Source organism: Nasonia vitripennis (genome assembly GCF_009193385.2).
Source record: "Nasonia vitripennis strain AsymCx chromosome 1 unlocalized genomic scaffold, Nvit_psr_1.1 chr1_random0002, whole genome shotgun sequence".
Lineage (NCBI taxonomy): Eukaryota > Metazoa > Arthropoda > Insecta > Hymenoptera > Pteromalidae > Nasonia > Nasonia vitripennis.
This window is the reverse complement of record NW_022279588.1, coordinates 3,723,738-3,744,812: the sequence shown is the minus strand read 5'-3', so window position 1 is coordinate 3,744,812 and position 21,075 is coordinate 3,723,738. Positions and strand designations below refer to the sequence as shown.

General features: G+C 38.2%; 1 protein-coding gene across 1 annotated transcript in view; it reads left to right on the top strand.

Annotated features, from left to right (window-relative positions):
• The window catches only part of LOC100499172 (uncharacterized), a gene marked incomplete at its 3' end in the record, with an annotated part of 193,488 nt that overhangs the window by 96,956 nt on the left and 75,457 nt on the right, over window positions 1-21,075 (top strand). The window contains 1 exon segment of the mRNA NM_001191046.1: window positions 14,775-14,972. Coding sequence (NP_001177975.1) covers window positions 14,775-14,972 — 198 coding nt within the window.

Genomic DNA, 21,075 nt, shown 5'->3' with positions numbered 1-21,075 from the left:
AGTTAAACTGTTCTAAAAAATTTTTTAAACCATTTAATGATGAAACCAATTTCAATATAAGTGGTTATCCAGTGTACCAACGAAGAATTTACGGTAAAAAATAATTTTTAAAAATAAAAATAAAACAATATATAAATAAATATTTAACGCACTGTACAGTTGAGCACACTGCAATAATAATGTGGGGTGGGGTGTCAGTTAAAAGGGTGAAACAAACAATTTAATTATTATAACTTTTCCTCTAGGAGGAAGCTATATAGGAAAAATTATAATTATATAATTATAATACTCGTAGAAAAATTTGATATAATTTTATTAATAAAATGTATAACCTTAGATAATCAATTTTTTAAGTATAGCACTGTGTTTATTATCTAGGACAAAAATGTTAAAAAAATATAAGAAAACGCAAATAAAAAACTCATAATTTGCCTTACGCGCCATGCATACGTGTATGTATAATATAATCTAAGTTTTTATGAAGCTCTTTAATTTAATGTAGATTTTAGATGCATTGCTTTTTTTGGAATTTTTCTGTTTCTTCGCCTTGATAAGTTGGAGAATATTGCTTTTTTGCTTTGTATAACTGGAAAATTAGTCTCTAACTTATTTAACTGTTATTAAAGATAAGACTAAAAAATAAAAGTAATGATTTCCCCTTATGTAGGGTACAAAACTAAATCAGCAAGTCATGCAGTCACTCAATAGGAATTGATATAAAAAATTTATTGTATCGTGTGTATTATATGTTTAAAAATAATATTATTTATTTAAAATAAAAATTTTTGTTTACATTTCTTTTACCCTTTTGACATATTGCTCTCTCTCTCTTTCTCTCTCTTACACACACACACACACACGATGGATGAATTGAGAAATAAGGTGCATCTACTAGAATAGAGTTTTTGGTGTCTAGAACCATCTACACTTATAGGGGAGGGGTGTGAGGTTATGGGGGGTGGGGTACAAGATACTTAAGGAGGTTTATGTGGTACGTCGCTAGTCAAAAAGAGGATAATTTTTATAAATTCTTATTTCCTTTTGATACAAGAGACATAATTTATTTAGGACTTATAAAAAGCTAATTTATAATAAATAAAGATTTTAGATAAAGAAATCGAACTCTTTATGTGGCAAAAAAAATTTAATACAGACGACATTTGACTCCGTTTTTGAGGTTAAGTGCACATACTTTTTATTGGGACAATTAATTATTATGCATAGAGATATCCATCAATCGTTTTCAAAAACAATTTGAATTCATCAAATATTAGTTTTCTCATAAAAAAATTTGTAACAGAAACTGTTTGTTAATTCAATAATTATTTGCAAATTAAAACGAAAACAATGTGATTCTCCATAAGACTACATGTAAAAATGGAAAAAATACTTTTATTAAAATCTCGTCTCAAAGGTATCCAGATGAAGCAAAATTTTGCATAAGCTTTTTATTTAGAAATATCTACGTGTATGAATTTTTTCCCCCGAATCTGTTTGTTATTTCTAAATCAGATGAACCTCCTTAAAGGGGAGGGGTGTCAGTTATATGAGTGACAAAAGTGTGGGTATAAAAGTAGTGTATATATATTGTGAGTTTGAGTGAAAAAAGTTGATTCAATCAAGTATAATATGTAATATAAGGTTTTTTAAAGAATTTAGGCTAGGCGTAGTGTAGAATATAGTATATTCAATATATATAGTGAGTTTGAGTGAAAAAACTTGATTCAATCAAGTATGACATGTAATATAAGGTTTTTTAAAGAATTTAGGCTATGCGTAGTGTAGAATATAGTATATTCAATATATATAGTGAGTTTGAGTGCAGAAAGTTCGTTCAAAAAAGTATGAAGTGTAATATAAGGTTACTTCGTATAAAAATTAGTAAAAGTATGCGTATATATACATGGTAATGAGTATGATAATATACAGTTACAATGCAAGTGTTTAATATAGTTAGAGTGAAAACAATTCATATTTTCTTAAGATTTAAGGTTATACAGAGGGATAAAATATCAAATATACGTATATATAGATATACATATGTAACGGTTTATCTTTCCCCGAGATACTGGATAGTCAGTCAGTTCCAGGATCTGGATAGGGGAAAGGGGCACAAACCAGTCTGTTTTTATATTCTTAACAATAATAAAGTATATTTCTAAATCAAACAATAGTATTTGGAATCAGTTGTTAAATCCCGGCTGAAATAGAAATAAATTATGCGTCTCGTTAAAAATACAAATTATAAGAATATCTACGCGATTTCGTTACAATAATGTTTCGGCGGTTGCAGCATCGGTGTATTAGTTCGGTGGTGGGTATTACGGGTCGGTGGCGAATTTCGAGGTTAGGAATTAATTCGGGACGGTGGAGTCGTGAGCGCGCAGCTCCACAAATCTTCGTCGCTCGTCTCGTTTTTCTCTTTATCCTGTGTGCACACAGCGATAAAGCGAGTCATGAGATGTCGGCGTAAGGCTGGCTTTGGAGGTTAGGAGTTAACCTTAGATTCACCAGGATGTGAGCGCACGACCTGGAGAATCGCTGCCGGAACTATTGTTACCTCCTCAACCCTGTGGGCTCACAGTGGCAGAGGGAGGCAGCAATGTTTCGAGATATAGGTAAGGTTTTTACGGTGTCACCGGGTGTCGTCCACGTGTGCTCACGTAAACGAGGTTCGGTGTCGTTCGGATGTTCCAGGTTGCCTTATAAAGGCGCGCGGCGCGGATGTGTATAGGTGCGTTCACTGCGCGCCGCCTGGCGCGTCGCCGCTGAGTCGCTCGGCAGCTGCCGCGCTCTGCGCTCGTGCGGATTCGCCTTTCGTTCGTTGCGCGCGCGCGCTCGCTGCGCATGCCGCGTCTATTACGGCCGCCTTCACACGTATTTACATGTGCGAGACTCGTGTCTCGTCACACATAAGCTCAGTGATGGCTTAGAATATAGTATATTGAACATATATAGTTATTGTACAAGTATTTCATAGAAGCAAGTGTGAAAAGTTTAGTTTTTCAAGAATTTAGTATGGGTATAGTAAAGAAATGTCAGTTTCTACCTTTATTGGTCTACAAAAGTATGTCTAAAAAGATGCATATATATAGTGATCATGTAGAATATAGTATATTTAATATACATAGTGAATTTGACTGAAAAATGTAGTTTTGAGCAAGTGAGCAAGTATGTTGTGTAATATAAGGTCACTTCTTATGAACATCAGGTCCTGCGCACGGACGGAAAGTCAATTTTTGGAGAATGAGGCTTCGCTACTAGAAAGACTTTTTTCAATTGGGTATTTAAAATTTTTAAATACTGTGACTTTGTTCAGAATTTAATTTTTTACATAATAGCCAGAAGACTTTTACGAAAAAACCTTTTTGTAAAAAATGGCTCAGAAAGAATTGAAAAGAAAAACACTTTTTTGTCAAATCCAATATGTGTTTGCCCTGGGTATAAGACGTTTCGTCGAAACTCTTTATACGGGGCGAGTGCCTAAAAACTAGCTGGCAAAATTAAAAATAATTTCTTTTCCCTTATTCAGAATTCAAAAACGGATAAACATGCCAAATTTTGTAGACATTCATAGCCTCGATTCGAAAATATTGCGGTATATATACACTCACACACACACACACACACACACACACACATCCATATGGACATTTTGTAAAAATACGTGATTCGAACTGGACAAACCTCAAAATGGATTTCTAACCTATTTTTGAGAGTCGAAAATTTTACTATTACAAAGCTCCCTCTAGGAGGAAGCAAAAGAATGGACAGGAAGAAAAAATGAGAAAATAGTACATTGTGCATCAAGAGGAGAAAATGGGCTATTTAAAACGAGGGTGAGGTGTTTTCAGCACTCGTCTACGTCTCGTGCTGAAAACACCTCACCCGAGTCTGAAATAGCCTTTCTGCCCATAGTACACACAGTATTTTTTACAACGAGGGCATAAAAGGACCTCTTTCAACGCCAGAAAGTAGCGTAGGGAATCATGCATTACAAGTCATGCACAATACAGTTGTTAGGAAGCGTGTATTTTAAACAATTTATAAAATTTGCAAAACCTTAAAAAACACGTCTTTATAGCGGGGAAAAATGGCTTATTTTTCCTTTTGGGAAAAAATGACCTGTTTCTTCCCCTAGGTGAAAAATGATCATTTTTCCCGCTCGAGCTCGAACTTTTTCACACACGCTTGGAATGAACGATTTTCTATGCTACTTTCTGGCGTGAGAAGAGGTTCATTTATGCCTGTGTTGTGAAAAACTAATATCTGTATAAAAATCTGAATGTCTGTCCATTCTGCGGCTCGAAAACGGAGTGAGTGTGAAGCGTGGCTCGGGGACGCTCGGAAGTGGTTCCGGAACTCCCACGCTGTACCAAGCCTCACTTCCGCTCCGCCGCGTCACAGTGTTAGCGCTTATTGCACTCATTGGTCCTTATGGGTCCTGGCAACTAATTGTGCGCCGAATCTGCAACGCAGCTTCGCACGTGCACCATCAGCCGTCGGCGGGGGAGTTGTTTAGTTCAGCGAGTTTCTAAGCCACTTGATACGTTTGTATTTTATTTGAGATTATTACTATTACACGTTAAAGGAGAAAGACTTTTGAATAGTTAAGGTAGTTCACCGGAATATATTTTTAGGATATCGCTCAAACTTTGTTTACATGTTCAATTAAGTGTCCTCTAGAACGTGGTATTTTTTTACCCCCCAAGCGACATTATTTTTAGAGATATTGAACCTTGAAATTTTGTATTTTAACATGGGAAGCCTTTACCGAGTCCGAATTTTGAGGACGTTTAGTTGAATTGCGAAGCGAGTTTTCTTAGAATATTTTTTTAAAACTAGCTTATGGTGTAAAATAGCAATACAAATCACGGAGAAAAAGTTGGATAGGGCAAACGAGGATTTTTTGTAAGATACAACAATTCAAAGTTTTCATCTCATGCTATCAGTATATGTATATGGGTGCGCAGTGTTCCTCCTTCTTACAAGTTTTGAGAGTATTTTACACTCTAAACAATTTATATCACCATTCTAATATTTGATACTGTAAATTGGAAGGTTTGACATTAGATCCTTTTTCAAAGCTATGTGTTTGTGAATATGAAATGACGAATGCTGCATGTATTTATGCATATCATAAAATCTAATCTGCAAATTTGGCCCAGATGGAAGGGATGGCGCGAATATTTATTTGTGCAGATGTGATCTTTTTCTGAAGTTATTTGTTTGTAAATATAAAATGACGAATGATGTATGTATTCATGCATATCTTAAGATGTTATCTGCAGATTTGATCCAGGTGTAAAAAATGCTACGAATAATTATTTCTGCAGATATTATCTTTTTTCAATAAAAGAAAGGAATATACTCATTTATACGAATATTTACAGCTTTATGTACTATCAGAGATAAGACAATTTTTATACGTAAAATTTTACGGTTCTAAAAGATACTCGATGTTTTAACTCAAACAAGCTTCGTCACTCTTTCTCAGATTTTTGTGTCAATTTTTTGCTGATTTAGTACCTCTAGGCTCTGATATGATTAATTAAAAATTCATATGTTTGAGTAGTTTTTAAAACGGCAGCTCTCTAATATGGCGGCTCAAAGGATAAAGACCTAACCTGACGTACTGGCATTTGAGTACATAAATTCAGTCATCATGAATCTATTTTGATTTTGAAGCATTATCTTTCATCTCTATTATGATTTTGCAGAAAAAAATAAGGTTATTTTATGTATTAAAATTTACATGCTTTTATACATCTATATATATTTTCATTCTTTGCGCCGCCATATTGATCTCGTGAGCTCTCAATCGTTTAAACGTATTATTAGCAAACTGAATTTTCAAAACAATATTACTTAACAAATATTGCAGTAAAAATCGTAACTCTTGTACTTTTGTGCAAGATTATCCTTAACTTTATTTTAAAAAAGTTTTTAAAAATTATGTCTGTCCCTTATTAAACAAATATAAATGCAGCCAGTAAACTGTTGTTATAATCATGCAATCTTTTTTAGGAAAAGTATATATAGGCTCTGCCATGCTATGCTCTGCTATGCTATACAGCTGGTGTGTCATAGAGGCATTTTTCCGTTCGACGTGTGGCATCAGAGTTCTAGTTTGTGCTTACTATATTTGTTATAATTTTATTCAAAGGTGTATCACTGATAAGATATCCAATTTCAAAACATTATCGAAAAATAGCCTTTATTGCGCTCTGCGTAATTTATTATCTGGCCAAGCGAACATAATTTTTCCTGCATTACTGAACAGCTTAGCCTGAGATTTTGAATTTAAAAAAAAACGCTACCAATTCTTTGGCACGTAGCATCCTCCAACAAAATGTATAGTTCCAATAGATACGATATTGTTCAAATATACAGTATATTAATGATTTTTAAAATACTTTCAATCATAATTATTTTACTGAAGGAGCAGCCGTTACAATATCGAATCATATAATTTTTATGAAAAAATTCAAACCTCATTATTTTAAATACCATAGGGTCCCCATAACCTCATAAAATCATGAATTTTCCCAAAACATTCTGAACTTTAGTTAGCGAGTTGGAAGGTTTAACAAAAATAGTAATTTTCAGTTATACAGGGTATACAGGGTGAGAGACAAAGAATTTGAATCCTGATATCTTGTAAACGAAACGGTTTTATAAGCTGCAAAATGAACCTAGCCGAGGTGATCAAAAGATCGATATTTTTCCGAAATTTCAACAATTTCAACTCCGGTAATCGTACGACATAGAAAACCCATTTTTTTTTAGTTTTCGATTTATAGCTTGAAAACTAGTCATCAAAATGGTTTAAAATTTTTACAGCAAATAGATATTATCGTTTTTTATTGTCATACATTTTTTAAAAATGTTTTACAATTTAGTTTTGGAGATATCAAATTTTTTTTAAAAATCACCTTTTTATCCTAAAAACTGAACGGAACAGTCAATCTGGACAGCTTGCGGGAACAAATAGGTAATTTTATTACGATTGATCTCGTGGTTCCAGAATCATAACGGTATATGGTCATACACACACACATACACACGCGCGCACAAATGCGTTTCTACGAAGTTTTAGCGAAACTGAAAATTTTACTATTATAAAGCTCTTCCTCTAGAAGGAAGCAAAAAGTTGAATACAACAATGTAACAATAACATGTCAAAAAGCAAAATATCATTATTTATTATATGTAGACTTGTAAAAAAATATAATATACTTTTAATATTGATAAAAATAACAATTAATTGCACTTACTGGAATTTTTATTGGTAATTATTTTAATTATACGAATTTACAATAAACAACACAATTCTAGCAGGGACATTATTATAATCATTGATTATTAGCAACATAATAAAATTAAAAATCATAAGTACTTACTGTAGGTGCTTAAATTGTCATAATTGATGGACGCCACTCTGAAAAATGAAATCCCCTCACTTTGTTACATTGATTTAAAAAAAACATCAAAATCGGTTCAATAGAAGCCGAGTTATAGCAACTTTAAGCGCCGCGCTCGATTTAAAGCGTCGATTTCAAGTTTTGCACCCTATCCCCACTTCCCTCAGATTTGACGCGCCGAACGCTACCGCTACAACATTCATTGATTTTTCCTACTTTATGCATAAGGGCGATTTTATATTTTAAAACACATACAAAAAGTTCTCAGAAAGACCTATCTGGTGGTATTTTTTTTATTGTTACAACATTAATAGTTATAACTCTCTCGATCTTTGACGTTAAGTATCTCAGCACCTATTTGGCCTGTGACATGTCTGCCTCCTGCTCACGCGCAAATTACACGAATGAGCCCTGTCAAGCTTCGGGCTGACGCGCAGGAAGCTAACGTATCGCAAAAGTCGTCGATTTGACGACAAGGATCGGCCTCGGCTAGCTCAGCGTCTCCGCTTTAGCGGACCGCGGAGAGTGGCGGAATCTTTTCTGCTTGGCCAGCTGAAATGTAAATTGGAAGCGGGGTTTGCATGCAAAATAAAGATTTTCACTCGGTTTATTCGTGCTTATCCTTTCGGGCTAGTCACGCCCAGTATACCTTTATTTTCCTAAATTAACAAATAGAATATCTTCCGGCCGTCGTCCAGTCCGGGTATTACATGCTCGCGTGTATCTTGCGTACTCGAGGCGCTTACCGAGGTTATGCGCTTTTAGTTGCACCGGCTTGATGGATGTTGCTATCTAACCTAGCTACAGCGTCTATCGCGTTGTTTGTGTCACGCGCTTTTCGAGAGAAAGAGAGATTAGATTAGATTAGATTAAATAAGTTTTATTTCTGTACATTGTATTGTACAATTCAAAATAACAGTATAAAGTAAAACCAGTTATAATTTGTGTGTGTGTGTGAGAGATGATATATATATATATATATATATATATATATATATATATATATATATATATATATATATAGTGAATGTGAAATGATATATATAGAGTGGAGGAGTGTAAGTGTTTGTGAGATGATTATGAGTTTTCAAGTGCATAAAAATATTCTTTAGCTAATTGTTTGAAGTGTGACATGGATTTAGTGTTGCGAAGGCGTGATGGTAGCGAGTTCCAGAGGTATGAGGCGCTTATATGGAATGAACCTTTCAGCGTGTCCGTCTTGAAAGTCGGGATGTCCAGAGGCGTCACCTCCCCCCTCACAGGCCTGTGCGCGACGTGAAAGTCAAAAAAGGCTAAGATGTAGGAAGGCACAGCCGTGTTAAACAGTTTTCGTAGAAGACAGGCTGCAAAGTACTTTCTACATCCGGCAGTTGTAAGCCATTGCAGTTCACGCCTGTAGGGGGTGATGTGCTCGTCCCTCCTTACACCATAGATGTATCGAATTCCCGTGTTTACGAGTCTCTGGAGTTTTGTGTCAAGTTCTTGGGTCAGGTCACAGTATACCAATGAGCAGTAGTCGATGATTGGAAATAGGAGTGCTTGAGAGAGAGAGAGAGAGAGATTAGATTAGATTAAGATTAATTAGATTAATTAATTTTTATTATTGTACATTATGTTGTACATATATCAATATAAAGAAGTAAAATAAAAAGTATAAGGTATTCAGTGTGTGAGTTTGGTGTAGGCGTGTGTGAGTTTGGTGATAGCACGAGTGACGAGTGTGAAATGAAATGGTATGAGGTGAGATGAGATGAAAGTGGAAGTGTGGATGTTTGTGTGATGTTTAAGTGTTTTCCATATTGAAAAAGTAATTTTTCGCTAGTATTTTAAAGTTAGATATGGATTGTGTGTTACGTATTTGAGATGGCAGGCTATTCCAGAGGTAAGAGGCGCTGATGAAAAATGAGTTCCTTAGTGTCTCCGTTTTGAAGGGCGGAATGTCCAGTGGAGTCACCTCACCCCTCACAGGCCTGAGCGCGACGTGGAAATCAAAATAGGCAACTAGATAAGATGGTGTAGAGGTGTTGAAAATTTTCCTTAGAAAACAGGCCATAAAATATTTCCTACGTCCGGCGGTGGTGAGCCATTGCAGCTCACGCCTGTAAGGGGAGATGTGCTCGTCCCTCCTTACACCATAGATGTAGCGGATCCCCGTATTGACAAGTCTCTGTAGTTTTAGGTCAAGTTCTTGTGATAAGTCACAGTAAACAAGTGAGCAGTAGTCAATGAGAGGGAAAAGGAGTGCCTGCACCAGATGTTTGCGCAGCCTGAGGCTGGTGCTCTTCCGAAAGAAATAGAGGCGATACATTAAAGAGTGAGCACGTTTACAAATTTGCGTGACGTGCTCTTTCCATGTGAGCTTGGAGTCTAGCACCAGCCCCAGATTACGCACAGATGATTCAAAATTGACCTGGGCTCCCCCTATATTTATATAGGTGTTAGCGGTATTAGGTAAAGCATTTATATAATAGGGGGAACCCAGGACAATAGCCTTGGTTTTAGTAACATTCAGTTTAAGCCTGTTCAAAGCAGCCCAGCTACTAATCCTCTCGGCGTTAGCACTCATCCTGACAGAGCAGGAGTCGAGCTCCTCGAGGTGGCATTGGCTGTAGATCTGCAGATCATCCGCATAGATGAGATGGGACATATCTGCATCAAGGCAATAGCCAATGTCATTGATGTACAACGAGAACAGCAGGGGTCCTAAGACAGACCCCTGTGGAACACCGGTGTTAAGTGGTAGAAATGCAGAGATTTCATTGTTGTCACCAATGACTGCTTGCTCTCTTCCCGATAGATATGATGCAAGCCAGCGGATAACCTGCTTAGAAAAGCCGAAAGAGGGTAGCTTTCTGAGTAGCCTGACGTGACACACCGTATCAAACGCTTTGCTAAAGTCAAAAAGAAGTAGAAGGGTGACCTTCTTTCTGTCCATCCCAAGCCTGACATCGTCAGTCAGCTTAATTAAGCCGGACTGCGTGCTGTGGCCAGTGCGAAAACCAGTTTGGAAGTTGTCGAGGTAGAGTCTTGACTCTAGGTATTCAGATATCTGGTTGTGCACCAGCCACTCCAGCGCCTTGGATAGAAAACAAAGTAGAGAGATCGGACGATAGTCTGTTACAGCAGTTGGAGAGTTGATCTTATTTAATGCTCTTACGAGCGATGATTTCCAGGCCGAGGGAAAGCAAGCCTCGCTCAATGACAGGTTAAAAATTTGACAGAGTAGAGGAGCGAGTATTGGCAATGCTTTAGTAATTACAACCTGTGGGATGCCGTCACTCCCCCTGGCCTGGGTATTAAAGTGCGATACTGCAGCAGACACGTCCGACTCAGTGATTTCCCTAAAGATGAAGTGTTTAGGGAGGTCTAGACTCTCGAGGGTTCGCAGATATTCCTCAACTGATGGAGCTTGAGGATCATTTGAGATGGAACTAAAGTGATGGTTGAGAGCATCTGGAGAGAACCGAGAAGGTGGAGAAGATTTAGAGGTAGAAATACCGAGTTTTTGTAGTTCCCTCCATATCTCTGCAACGTCGGTCAGGGTTGATAGGCGTGAATAATAATAATCCAGCCTAGCTTCCTCAATCCGTTTGTGAGCGTCATCTCTGGCAACTCTATAAAAATATAGGTCCCAAAGTAGACGACTTCTGCGAAAACGCCTGTAGAGCCTATTCCTTTCAGTTAAAAGGTCACGAAGAGCCGCGGTGAACCACGGGTGACGTTTGCGTCCGGGAGTCACAGTTTTTAATGGGGCGAGAATGTTGATGGCGTTTGAGATGTTAGTGTTGAGAATAGTGATGCATTCGTCTAGTGATGGCGTGGCGAAGGATGACCAGTCACATGCGCTAAGGAAGTCCCTTAGCTTCTCAGCACAGATTCCTTTATAGTTTCTGTAGGTGTATGTGGTAGGTACGTAGCGTGGAATCTGTACGTCGAGTGTGGCCGTGATCAGGTCATGTCCGTTTATGAAAGGGGTGTCAGTCTTCCAATATGAGAGCAGTCTATCCTGCTCATCAATTAAACAGAGGTCTAGCCAGGTGTCGGAGTCCGGTCTGTGGTGAGTTGCACCAAATGGCACAGACATAAGGGAGTTCTCGTCGATAAACGCCTTGATGAAATTGGCGTCTTCAGACGAGGAAAGTTGGTCAGCGTTGAAATCACCCATGATGACCTTCGTGGAGCAGTTATGCATATGAAGTGTTAGTTGGTCAATAAAATTAGATCCCTGGATAAAGGGAGAATGAGGAGGGCGATACACAACCCCCACGAAGATGGGTGATATTCCCTTAGCCGTGACTTCACAGAACAGGTACTCCGGCTTACCTGGTTTGCCCGACCATTCACCATCAGATGACGAGATAATAGAAGTTGTTAATGAATGATGGATGTAGAGGGCCACACCTCCACCGTTCCTGTTTCTGTCCCGTCTGTAAAGAGTGTAGTCATCCAGTGAAGGGATGGATGATATCTTGTCACTTAACCAGGTTTCAGTCACAGCCATTACGTGAAAGGGGGCACGAGTGGACAAGAAGAATCTGATCATCTCAATGTGACCCGTGAGAGAGTTCGCATTAAAATGACAGACTCGTAGGCCTTCAGACAGAGACGCTTTGGAAATAGATGCGAGTGATTTAGATGTGGATGTGTTAGATGGAGGTTTTGGTGGGATGATGTGTAGCTGTTTTAGTGTGTTTGTGTGTTGTCCGTGTTGGCTGTAGTCGATGTTCGGGCTAAAAAAGCCTGTAGATTTTCTTCAGATGATATGATGGTGGCCCGTTCATTGTCTTCGCCAGAACGGATATAGATTCTCCCGTCTCTCACGTACGACCGGCAGCCTTTCCTCTTTTTAGCCTCCAGCCTGGCCCTGATGCACAGCTTGTGGATGTCTGGAGGAAGCAGCTCGTTGATGTTAACGAGTCCTTGGTGGTCTGGATATAGAGCTTTCGCTTCCTCCAGTAGTCCAGCATCGAGTTCGGTGGTGTGTAACTTGCGCTTCCTGGCCTTGGCCGCTATGATTGAGCGGGCCAGGGCACTGGATGACACTGGAGAGAGAGAGAGAGAGAGAGAGAGAGAGAGAGAGTAACAGGTGCCCTGCGCGCCGACACTTACAGGATATTCGGTGCGCCGTCGGTTTCTGCTGCGTCGCTCGAAGTCGGCCGTGCGCTGCTCCGGGAATCCGTCGAGCTGGTCGTGTCCTGTTTCTTCTCGCCCTCACGCGCCCAGGAGATCCTGCCTGCGGCTACGCCTCTTTCTCCGATCGGGCTGATGCTCGCCTTCTGATCGGGATCGCCGTGCTGGGGCCCCGCTCCGTACGCTGCACGCCTTGTCGAGGGCGCCGGGTACCTCTTGCTGCTGTCGCAGCTATCAGAAGAGTGACCAGGCTCGGTTTTGTTGCCTGGTATGTCGGCTTCCCTCTGTTGGCCCTTCGGGGTGAGCTGATGTTTGTTTCTCGGCGACTAGGCACCGTTTCGGTACCTTGCTTGTCCTATGCTTATGCTTTGCGGGCGACTCCTGTCGCCTCGGCATACGTCTCGTAGACGCGTGTCGTGTAGTGTATGTGTGTGCGTAAGCGCTGCTTACGCGCTTGTATGTGCTGTGTGCACGCTGCTTTAGGTGTGTGCGTGTGCACTGTCTCAGGACAAATTGAACGCATTTTTTTTTTTGAAGAAACTATTTTCGAGAACTTTTTTTCGGTTTTTTAAGGTTTTTCGGTAACCAAATCCGCTTCAATACTTGATTATTTATAAGACAAAATTTTTCAACCTTTAGAAATGGCGTGAAAAATTAATAAAAAAAGAAAAATTGTTTATTATAACTATTGTGTATTATAGTTTAGAGGACCAGGGAAATATAAAAAAATCGGTGCCTATAAAAATTTAATAATATAAGCCTGGCATAAACGCGAAAATAACAATTTTTTCGCGGGGCTTAATTAACAGTTGTTTGCTGCAAAAACTATCAGGCCAATTTGACCAGCCTTTGGCATATTGTTTCATACTATAATGAAGTTCTTAAATCCTAATTTATAGCGTGATTGGATGATTTTTTACCTGCAAAACAAACGCTTTAAAATAACCTCGTTTTTTCCCTAATTTTTTTGAATTTATAGCCATTTTTCAACTAAAACATTAAATATATCGATTTTAAACTAATTCTATCTTGTAGACAATTTCATAAAGAACAAATTCATACGTATACTATTATCTCTATCTTGCATATTTAAGGGGGCACACCACCTTTGAAAATAAAATCAAAATTTTTCATTAAAAATGTCTAAATACTTATATAAATTAACCAAATTTTTTTACTATTCTTAGACATAATTACCTTTATTTTGATGGTTTTAGGCCTTCTATATACCTCTATAATGCCTACGTATAGTAGGTTGTCCATAATTCACTGACTGTAAGATTCCAAAGGAACAAATGGCCCAAATGAGCTCAAACTCCAGGATATTGTTTAAAAGTACATTAGTTATGGTATGAATGAGGGGATTTGGTTTAAATTTCATAGAAAAAGTTTTATAAGCATATTACTGATTTTTTAAATCCATTTTTAATTAATTTTAACATAATTATCATGTAACTTTTTTTCTATGAAATTTAAACCAAATCCCCTCATTCATACCATAACTAATCTACTTTTAAACAATATCCTGGAGTTTAAATGAAAAATTTTGATTTTAATTTCAAAGGTGGTGTGCCCCCTTAAGAAGTGATATTAAGAAATATCGGAAAAAATGCGCGATTTTTGCGTTTTTTGCAGTTTATGATTTTTCCTGCAAATAGCATAACTTTCTCAGATGGCGGACGTCGATATTTTCTTTCCCCAGATGTTTCCCAAGCAATTTCAACCAATATCTAATCTACGTCATGTCACAGCTATGTCAAACTGTAGTGCTCCTGGCCTACTATGCGCGCTCGTGCTTCCTAGAGAGCGCGCTATGAACGAGGTAGTAAAATAACTGGTCCCAAAACAGTACCGGGTGTGTGCTGCATCGGCTTCGCTTAGATCGTTATCATACGGCACGATTGTGTGCACTAATGGCACGCGTATGCGCTGTATCGGCATAATTGAGCGTTTCTTATTCTGCACACGAGTGCCGGTATCCGTCCAGGCTCACTTTTTCCTCCGTGCAGCTACAGCTCAGTAGTCAAGTCTTCTTCTAACAATCAAATAGTCTCTACCAACAAGAGCGGTATTCCTCGCAGTCTCAATGGATCTTTTGATCAAATAGCAATTCGAATATTATCTCGAATGCTCGAATCAGGGAACACGTAAAAAAGTAAAGAAAGGCAAATTTATATACGAATCGTTTTTTTAATTAAATTATTGTTTAATTTGTTGCAGTTTTTTTTCATCAACCTGCAAACACTCAACTAAATTTAAACAGAACAGGTGCAAATTCTGTCAGTTCAGGAAATCAACATATATCTGGATCCTTGGCTAGTAATACAGCACAAGCAATTGTTTCGCAAGGAGCTCTTCAGCAAAGTACACAACAAACGCAATCAATGCATGCCTTAAGCGTGCCCCTTCCTCAAACAGGTGTGTATAGTTATGCTCTGTGTTACGTATAAGGAGAAATTATTTCCAAAAATAAGTGTAAAAATCTAATTTTAACTTTTCTGATACTTTCAGGTATTTGTAATGTTTTTTTTGTATTCCAATAAGCTAGATGGTTCATATTAGTTATATTAATTACTTGAATAAAAATTAATTCTAAAGAGCATCAAATAAACAAAAAAGTAATCAAATTATCATAAACTGAAAGGTTTCTCCCCCTTTGGCTCTGTTTGCTAATTTACTGAGAATAAATAATTATATTCTTAGACAATTCCTTTGTATAATTTACCTTAAATTTCCATTCAGAATTTTACTGGGGGTTTCTCCCCTGCTTGTTTCGCCCGCCATCCCCCACTTTTGTTTTGTATCCCATACTCGTATACTATAGTTGCCATAATTTCGTTCTCTGACTTGATTCCCTTATACATATTTTTATACTTCCCAAGGAGAAAATAATTGAACTAAAATAGCATGCTTATTAATTATTGGGCAGCCTCGTAAATCAATTATTGACCTCAACATAAATCATCCATCATCAAACCAGTTCAAAAAATTTAGAGTATATTTATCGGAAACTCTCAACAATTTTGTTCGGGTATTAATCATAGCAAAAATTTGAGTCTGAGTTACGCGCTACGTGGTTTACAGTGTGTAGGTGCAAATTCTACTCTTAGTTGATTTACACATTAGCTGACACTCGCATGGAATATGTGAAGATGTTTCTCTACTAAATACCTAGACATCATCTTTAAAAGTCTCTGATAACTTCCTTTTATCTTTAAGCTGAACTTAAATAAAAACATCGAAAGCCTATCAAAAGCCATAAAGCCCGCTACCTGTTTTTTTGTTCTGACGAATACTTGGACATTGTCAACGAGTCCCTGGTAACGTGTCTATCATCTTTGAGTAAAACTAAAAGTTAGGCATCAAAAACCACGAAGCGCTTTTCCGATTCGAACATCTGAATATCTCTCTTAGAAGATTATTTTAGTGCTTAACAAAATAAGCAATTCGTTGGCCAACGCTCCTGATATTCTATCGCGGTTATCACTATTATTAACGTTTAAAATGATACGTAATGTCGTAGCGCCAGCACATAAACGTGAAGTAGCACAGAAACAATTTTTTTTTATTAGAAAGATTCAAAACAAGAAAATAAAACTCAGAAAATTGATAGAATAGTAAATAGCAAATTATTTTTTGCATTCAATTTCCTTCTACTTACTGTAGAATAAATAGAGTACTTTGTTTAGGAATTAAAGGGCTTTTTTTAATTTTAAAATCATTAACTTGTTTAGAGTTATTTGCTCCCTAGCCGGAAAGCAAATACCTGCGAGCAAAAGAATTTCTTCAGATTCCTTGCAAAAATTTAAGAAGAAAGTGTTCCTATACATTTTTTCGTAAAATGCATCGTTTCTCTTTAAAACAAGATTAAAGCTTCAGAAATGCAACGTTTTTTTTACTTTCCCTATATGAATTTTCGAAATTTCAATGATTTTTCTACGTAAAACAATGCATTTTGCAAAAAAATTTGCAACAATTTTCCGGAAAATTGTTTACAACCTGACATTTTTTTACACTTCACCCTTAAAATTCGGATTCTGCAGGCAAAAATACATTAGAAAAACCTGGGTAAAGTCGTTCCGTTTGAAAAGGCTACGGGAACCTAGCTGGCTGCCACACTACTTATATATCGTATACTCTCCGAGTCGGATAATTTTCTATTGATGTCGGAAGAATTATAAAGCACTCGTTAAAGACACAGAGTTGTATAATTATTTTTCGGTAACGCCTCGTGTAATTTAATAGTACATTATGCAACAAGGGACTCAAGTCGTTGATTAATCTCGCAGGTAGATTTACTGCCCAAGCGAAGCGAGAGGAGAAGCTTCCAGAGTGCCTCGTGTATTTCACTCCATCTAGCCGAATCAAATGCATTTTTGACATCCAATGTAACTATAGCACAATACTTCTTTTTTTCCCCCTTCCATCTTTTCCCCTCTATCGCTGTTTGTGCAGTGTCAATCACTAGACTAACTGCGTCCAGGGTTGAACGCTTCTTTCTGAAGCCATATTGGTGTTCCGCTAATGCACCTTTTCCTTCTATAAAATGATCCATTCTGACGCAGGTAATGCGTTCCAGGATCTTGCCTGGGGTATCCAGCATGCGGAGCAGTCTGTATGATAAGGATTTCTGGGGTGGTTTCTTTTCCTTTGGCAGAAATATTAGTCGCTGTTTCTTCCAGTTTGTGGGGAATATTTCTTCTTCTAGACATACATTGTACAAGTCTACGAAGACCTTTGGATGAGCGTGAATGGTATGCTTTAATGCAGTATTTGGAATGCCATCTGGCCCTGGGGCCTTGTTGTTTCCTACCCTTCTGCAGGCGGCTAACAATTCCTCAATCGTGATCGGCGGAATAGCCTCTTCATTCACACCTCTTTCGATGACACTAGTCTTTTCCAGTTACCTGTGGTCACTACCCGCTGTAATAGTTCCGGGCACTTTGGTGGAGGCAGGTAACTTCCTTTAATCTTCTTCATTACTATTTTATACGGTTGACAAGGGTCCTGCTCGACCTCGTCCTGTAATTCCTTAAGGCACCGTCGTTTATTTTCGCGGATTTTCTTCTTAAGCCTCCCTTTAGCGTCCTTCATTTCTTGTATGCGAACATCTACTATTTCCTGGCCTGTACCAGTTTCATAGTATTTTTTCCTCATCTGTTGTTCTCATCTTCTGGTCCAGTGGCACTCGCTTCGTGCACTCGCAATCTCCTTGTCCCACCAGTATACTGGTGGTCGTCTACTGTATGCCACTCTTCGAGGCATATCAGCGTCACATGCTCGGGTGATGTTTTCCATCACCCACTCCGCCTTGCTGTTCGCCGTTCCAGACAGTTGCATTTCCTCTAGTGCTAACAGGAACATCTCCTCATCATAATTCTTCGTTTTCCAACTAACTCTTGGTCGTTGTACTCGCGTTGGGTCCCTGTTCTGATATTCCTACCTCCATTATTATGGCCTGGTAATGACTGTGTGTAGTGCTCACTTACTGTCCATGAATCAACTGAGCCAATAAGGCTGCGGCTAACAAACGTCAAGTCGACAATAGACCCTGCGTCTCCTCTTTTAAAAGTGTGGGTGCATCCTTAGTTAATTAGAACCAAATCCAGGAGAGCGAATGTCTCTAGGAGTACTCGACCTCTGTGGTTCGTTCTTTCGATGTCCTACTCCACAGTTCACGCATTGAAGTCGCCTGTAATCAGTACCGATTTCCTCCCTACTGCGTCTTGTATAAACCGATCTAGCAGTTGCTCGAACTGCTCGATTGGAGCGCTAGATGAAGCGTAGCAGCTGCAAAAAGTGATACCTACTACCTTAGCCCGTATAAATTCTTTTACACGGGTCTTCATTTTTTTACAAAAAGCAACGTCTCCACATACCCAGATCGCTGCTTTACCGGTAAAGTCCATTTTCCACGATGTTTCGTCTAGATCCTTATATTGTTCGGATACAATGGCTACGTCTACCTCTTTCTCGCGGACATACTGGTTGAGTAGGTCATGTGTTCTTTTCGCTGCATGTCCATTCGTTCCGCACTTATAACAGCATTTACTTCTGTCGTACGTCTCTGTACACTTTTTTGCAATATGGCCAAAACCCAGACATTTATTGCATCTAATTTAATTTTTTCTTAAAATAATTAAACCATACACCATGAGCCAGCTAATAACCTAAATACCTCCCCCTAACCCGCTTAACCCCTAGAAACCACCCCTACCAAACCACAAGCAGGCTAACTAGTCTAACCCTGAGAACAGCGAGTTAAATCGCTTTATTTTTTCTTAAAATAATAAAGCCACACACCATAAGCCAGCTAACCACCTAACCACTCACCCCCCTACCCCTAGAAACCACCCCTACCAAACCACAAGCAGTCTAACTCATCTATCCCAGGGAACAGCGAGTTAAATCGCTCTATTTTTACTCAAAATAATTAAGCCACACACCAGAAGCCAGCGAATCACCTAACCACTCACCCCCCTACCCATAGAAACCACCCCTACCAAACCACAAGCAGTCTCACTCATCTATCCCAGGAAACAGCGAGTTAAATCGCTTTATTTTTTCTTAAAATAATAAAGCCACACACCATAAGCCAGCTAACCACCTGACCACTCACCCCCCTACCCCTGGAAACCACCCCTACCAAACCACAAGCAATAAAAGATGGTTAAAAATAAAATCTTTTTTCATGTCGATTTTTCACATTGAAGTTATTTAAGATTTAATGTTTAGAGCGAAGAAATCGTGTCCTCGAGACTTAAACTTCAGTGTCACAGTTTAAATTTTGAAAAAAAAGGTAAAAGCACATAAAATGGCGGCTAACACGGGAAAATCGTGAATGAAATTTCCAGAATTTTTTACTTGAGAATGATAGACTTTAGAAAAAAATTTACTGAAGAAAAAGTTCTTATATTAAATTAAAAAATACGTTGAAAGTCTATCAGAATTTTTTGAAGATTTCTTGAATTTATTATATTATAGTATAATTTAATATAATTAAATCATATTAAATCATATTGATCATACGAGTGTTTGATGGTTAAATGTTTATTTTTGAATTTATAAGATTATAGTATAATACATACAAATATTGATCATACGATTTTTCGATGGCTAAATATTTACTTTTTGAATTTATTAGACTATAGTATAATACATACAAATACATACAAAAATCTGTTTCAACGCAGATGACTAATAGCAGTTCAACAATTACCGCTAACAAATAATGTGACTAATTTACTTGTAATAATGTCTTGAATTACGTGGTTATACGATTCTGCGTGTTTCCGGTCTGGCCTGTGGATTGGATTTTTATTATTTTTAGAAAAAATAAAGCGATTTAACTTTCTGTTCCCAGGGTTATGTTAGTTAGCCTGCTTGTAGTTTGGTAGGGGTGGTTTCTAGGGTGAGTGGTCAGGTAGTTAGCTGCCTTATGGTGTGTGGCTTTATTATTTTAAGAAAAAATTAAGCGATTTAACTCGCTGTTCCCAGGGTTAGGTTAGTTAGCCTGCTTGTGGTTTGGTAGGGGTGGGTTCTAGGGGTTAAGCGGGTTAGGGGTAGGTATTTAGGTTATTAGCTGGCTTATGGTGTGTGGCTTAATTATTTTAAGAAAAAATAAAGCGATTTAACTCGCTGTTCCCTGGGATAGATGAGTTAGACTGCTTGTGGTTTGGTAGGGGTGGCTTCTAGGGGTCGCATGGGTTTAGGGGAAGGTCATACAATAATTTCCGCACCTGTAGCTTAAACTTGATGCTTTTTTAGAGTTTTAAAAAAATCATGGCTCTACGATTAAAAATGACGCGTGGCTCGAATTTTGTCCATTTTCTCCCACTGTGCGACGGCGGTCTGCGTATCTCCATAGGTCTTTACGGACGTCTTCTCTTCTACTTCCTTCTCTTTTGAAAAATCTCTACTCAGGGCTTCTATAATATCCTGTTTAGAGGTAAGCATGTCAAGGTCTTTTATTTCAACGACCACTTCATGCTGAAGCCTCTTGATTGTGGCTTCTTCTACCAGCACCGCTTAAACTGCTTCTTGAAGTTCCTGCGTTTTCACGTCTTTGGTGCGTCGTAACTCTGAAAGAAGATCTCCTGCCACCGTTTTGCGTATCTTATTTACGCTGTTACTAAGCACTGTCAGATTGAGGTCCGCTTTTATTTTCCTTAAAATATCAGCGTACGAATTCCCCTGAGCAGCTTTTATTACAAGTGCATAAGACCTGGTGGGTCTCTCTTGTCGTCTTCTAGTGTCATTTTTGTTCCTGGCACAGGTGCCTTCATGTATATCTTTTTTTCTCTTCTTTTCTTTCTTTTCCTCCTTTCTGGTGATAACCTCCTGCCAGGGTGGGTCTGCCGTTTCTTCTAAAGACTCCTGTGATTAGATTTTTGACGTGCCTACCACAGAAACTACTACCTTATCTCTCCTTGTTCTCTTAGCGTACTTTTCTTGTCGCCCTTCTACCTGGCTTCGTGAGTGTTGTAATATGTAAATATATATGATCGTGATAATATGCTCA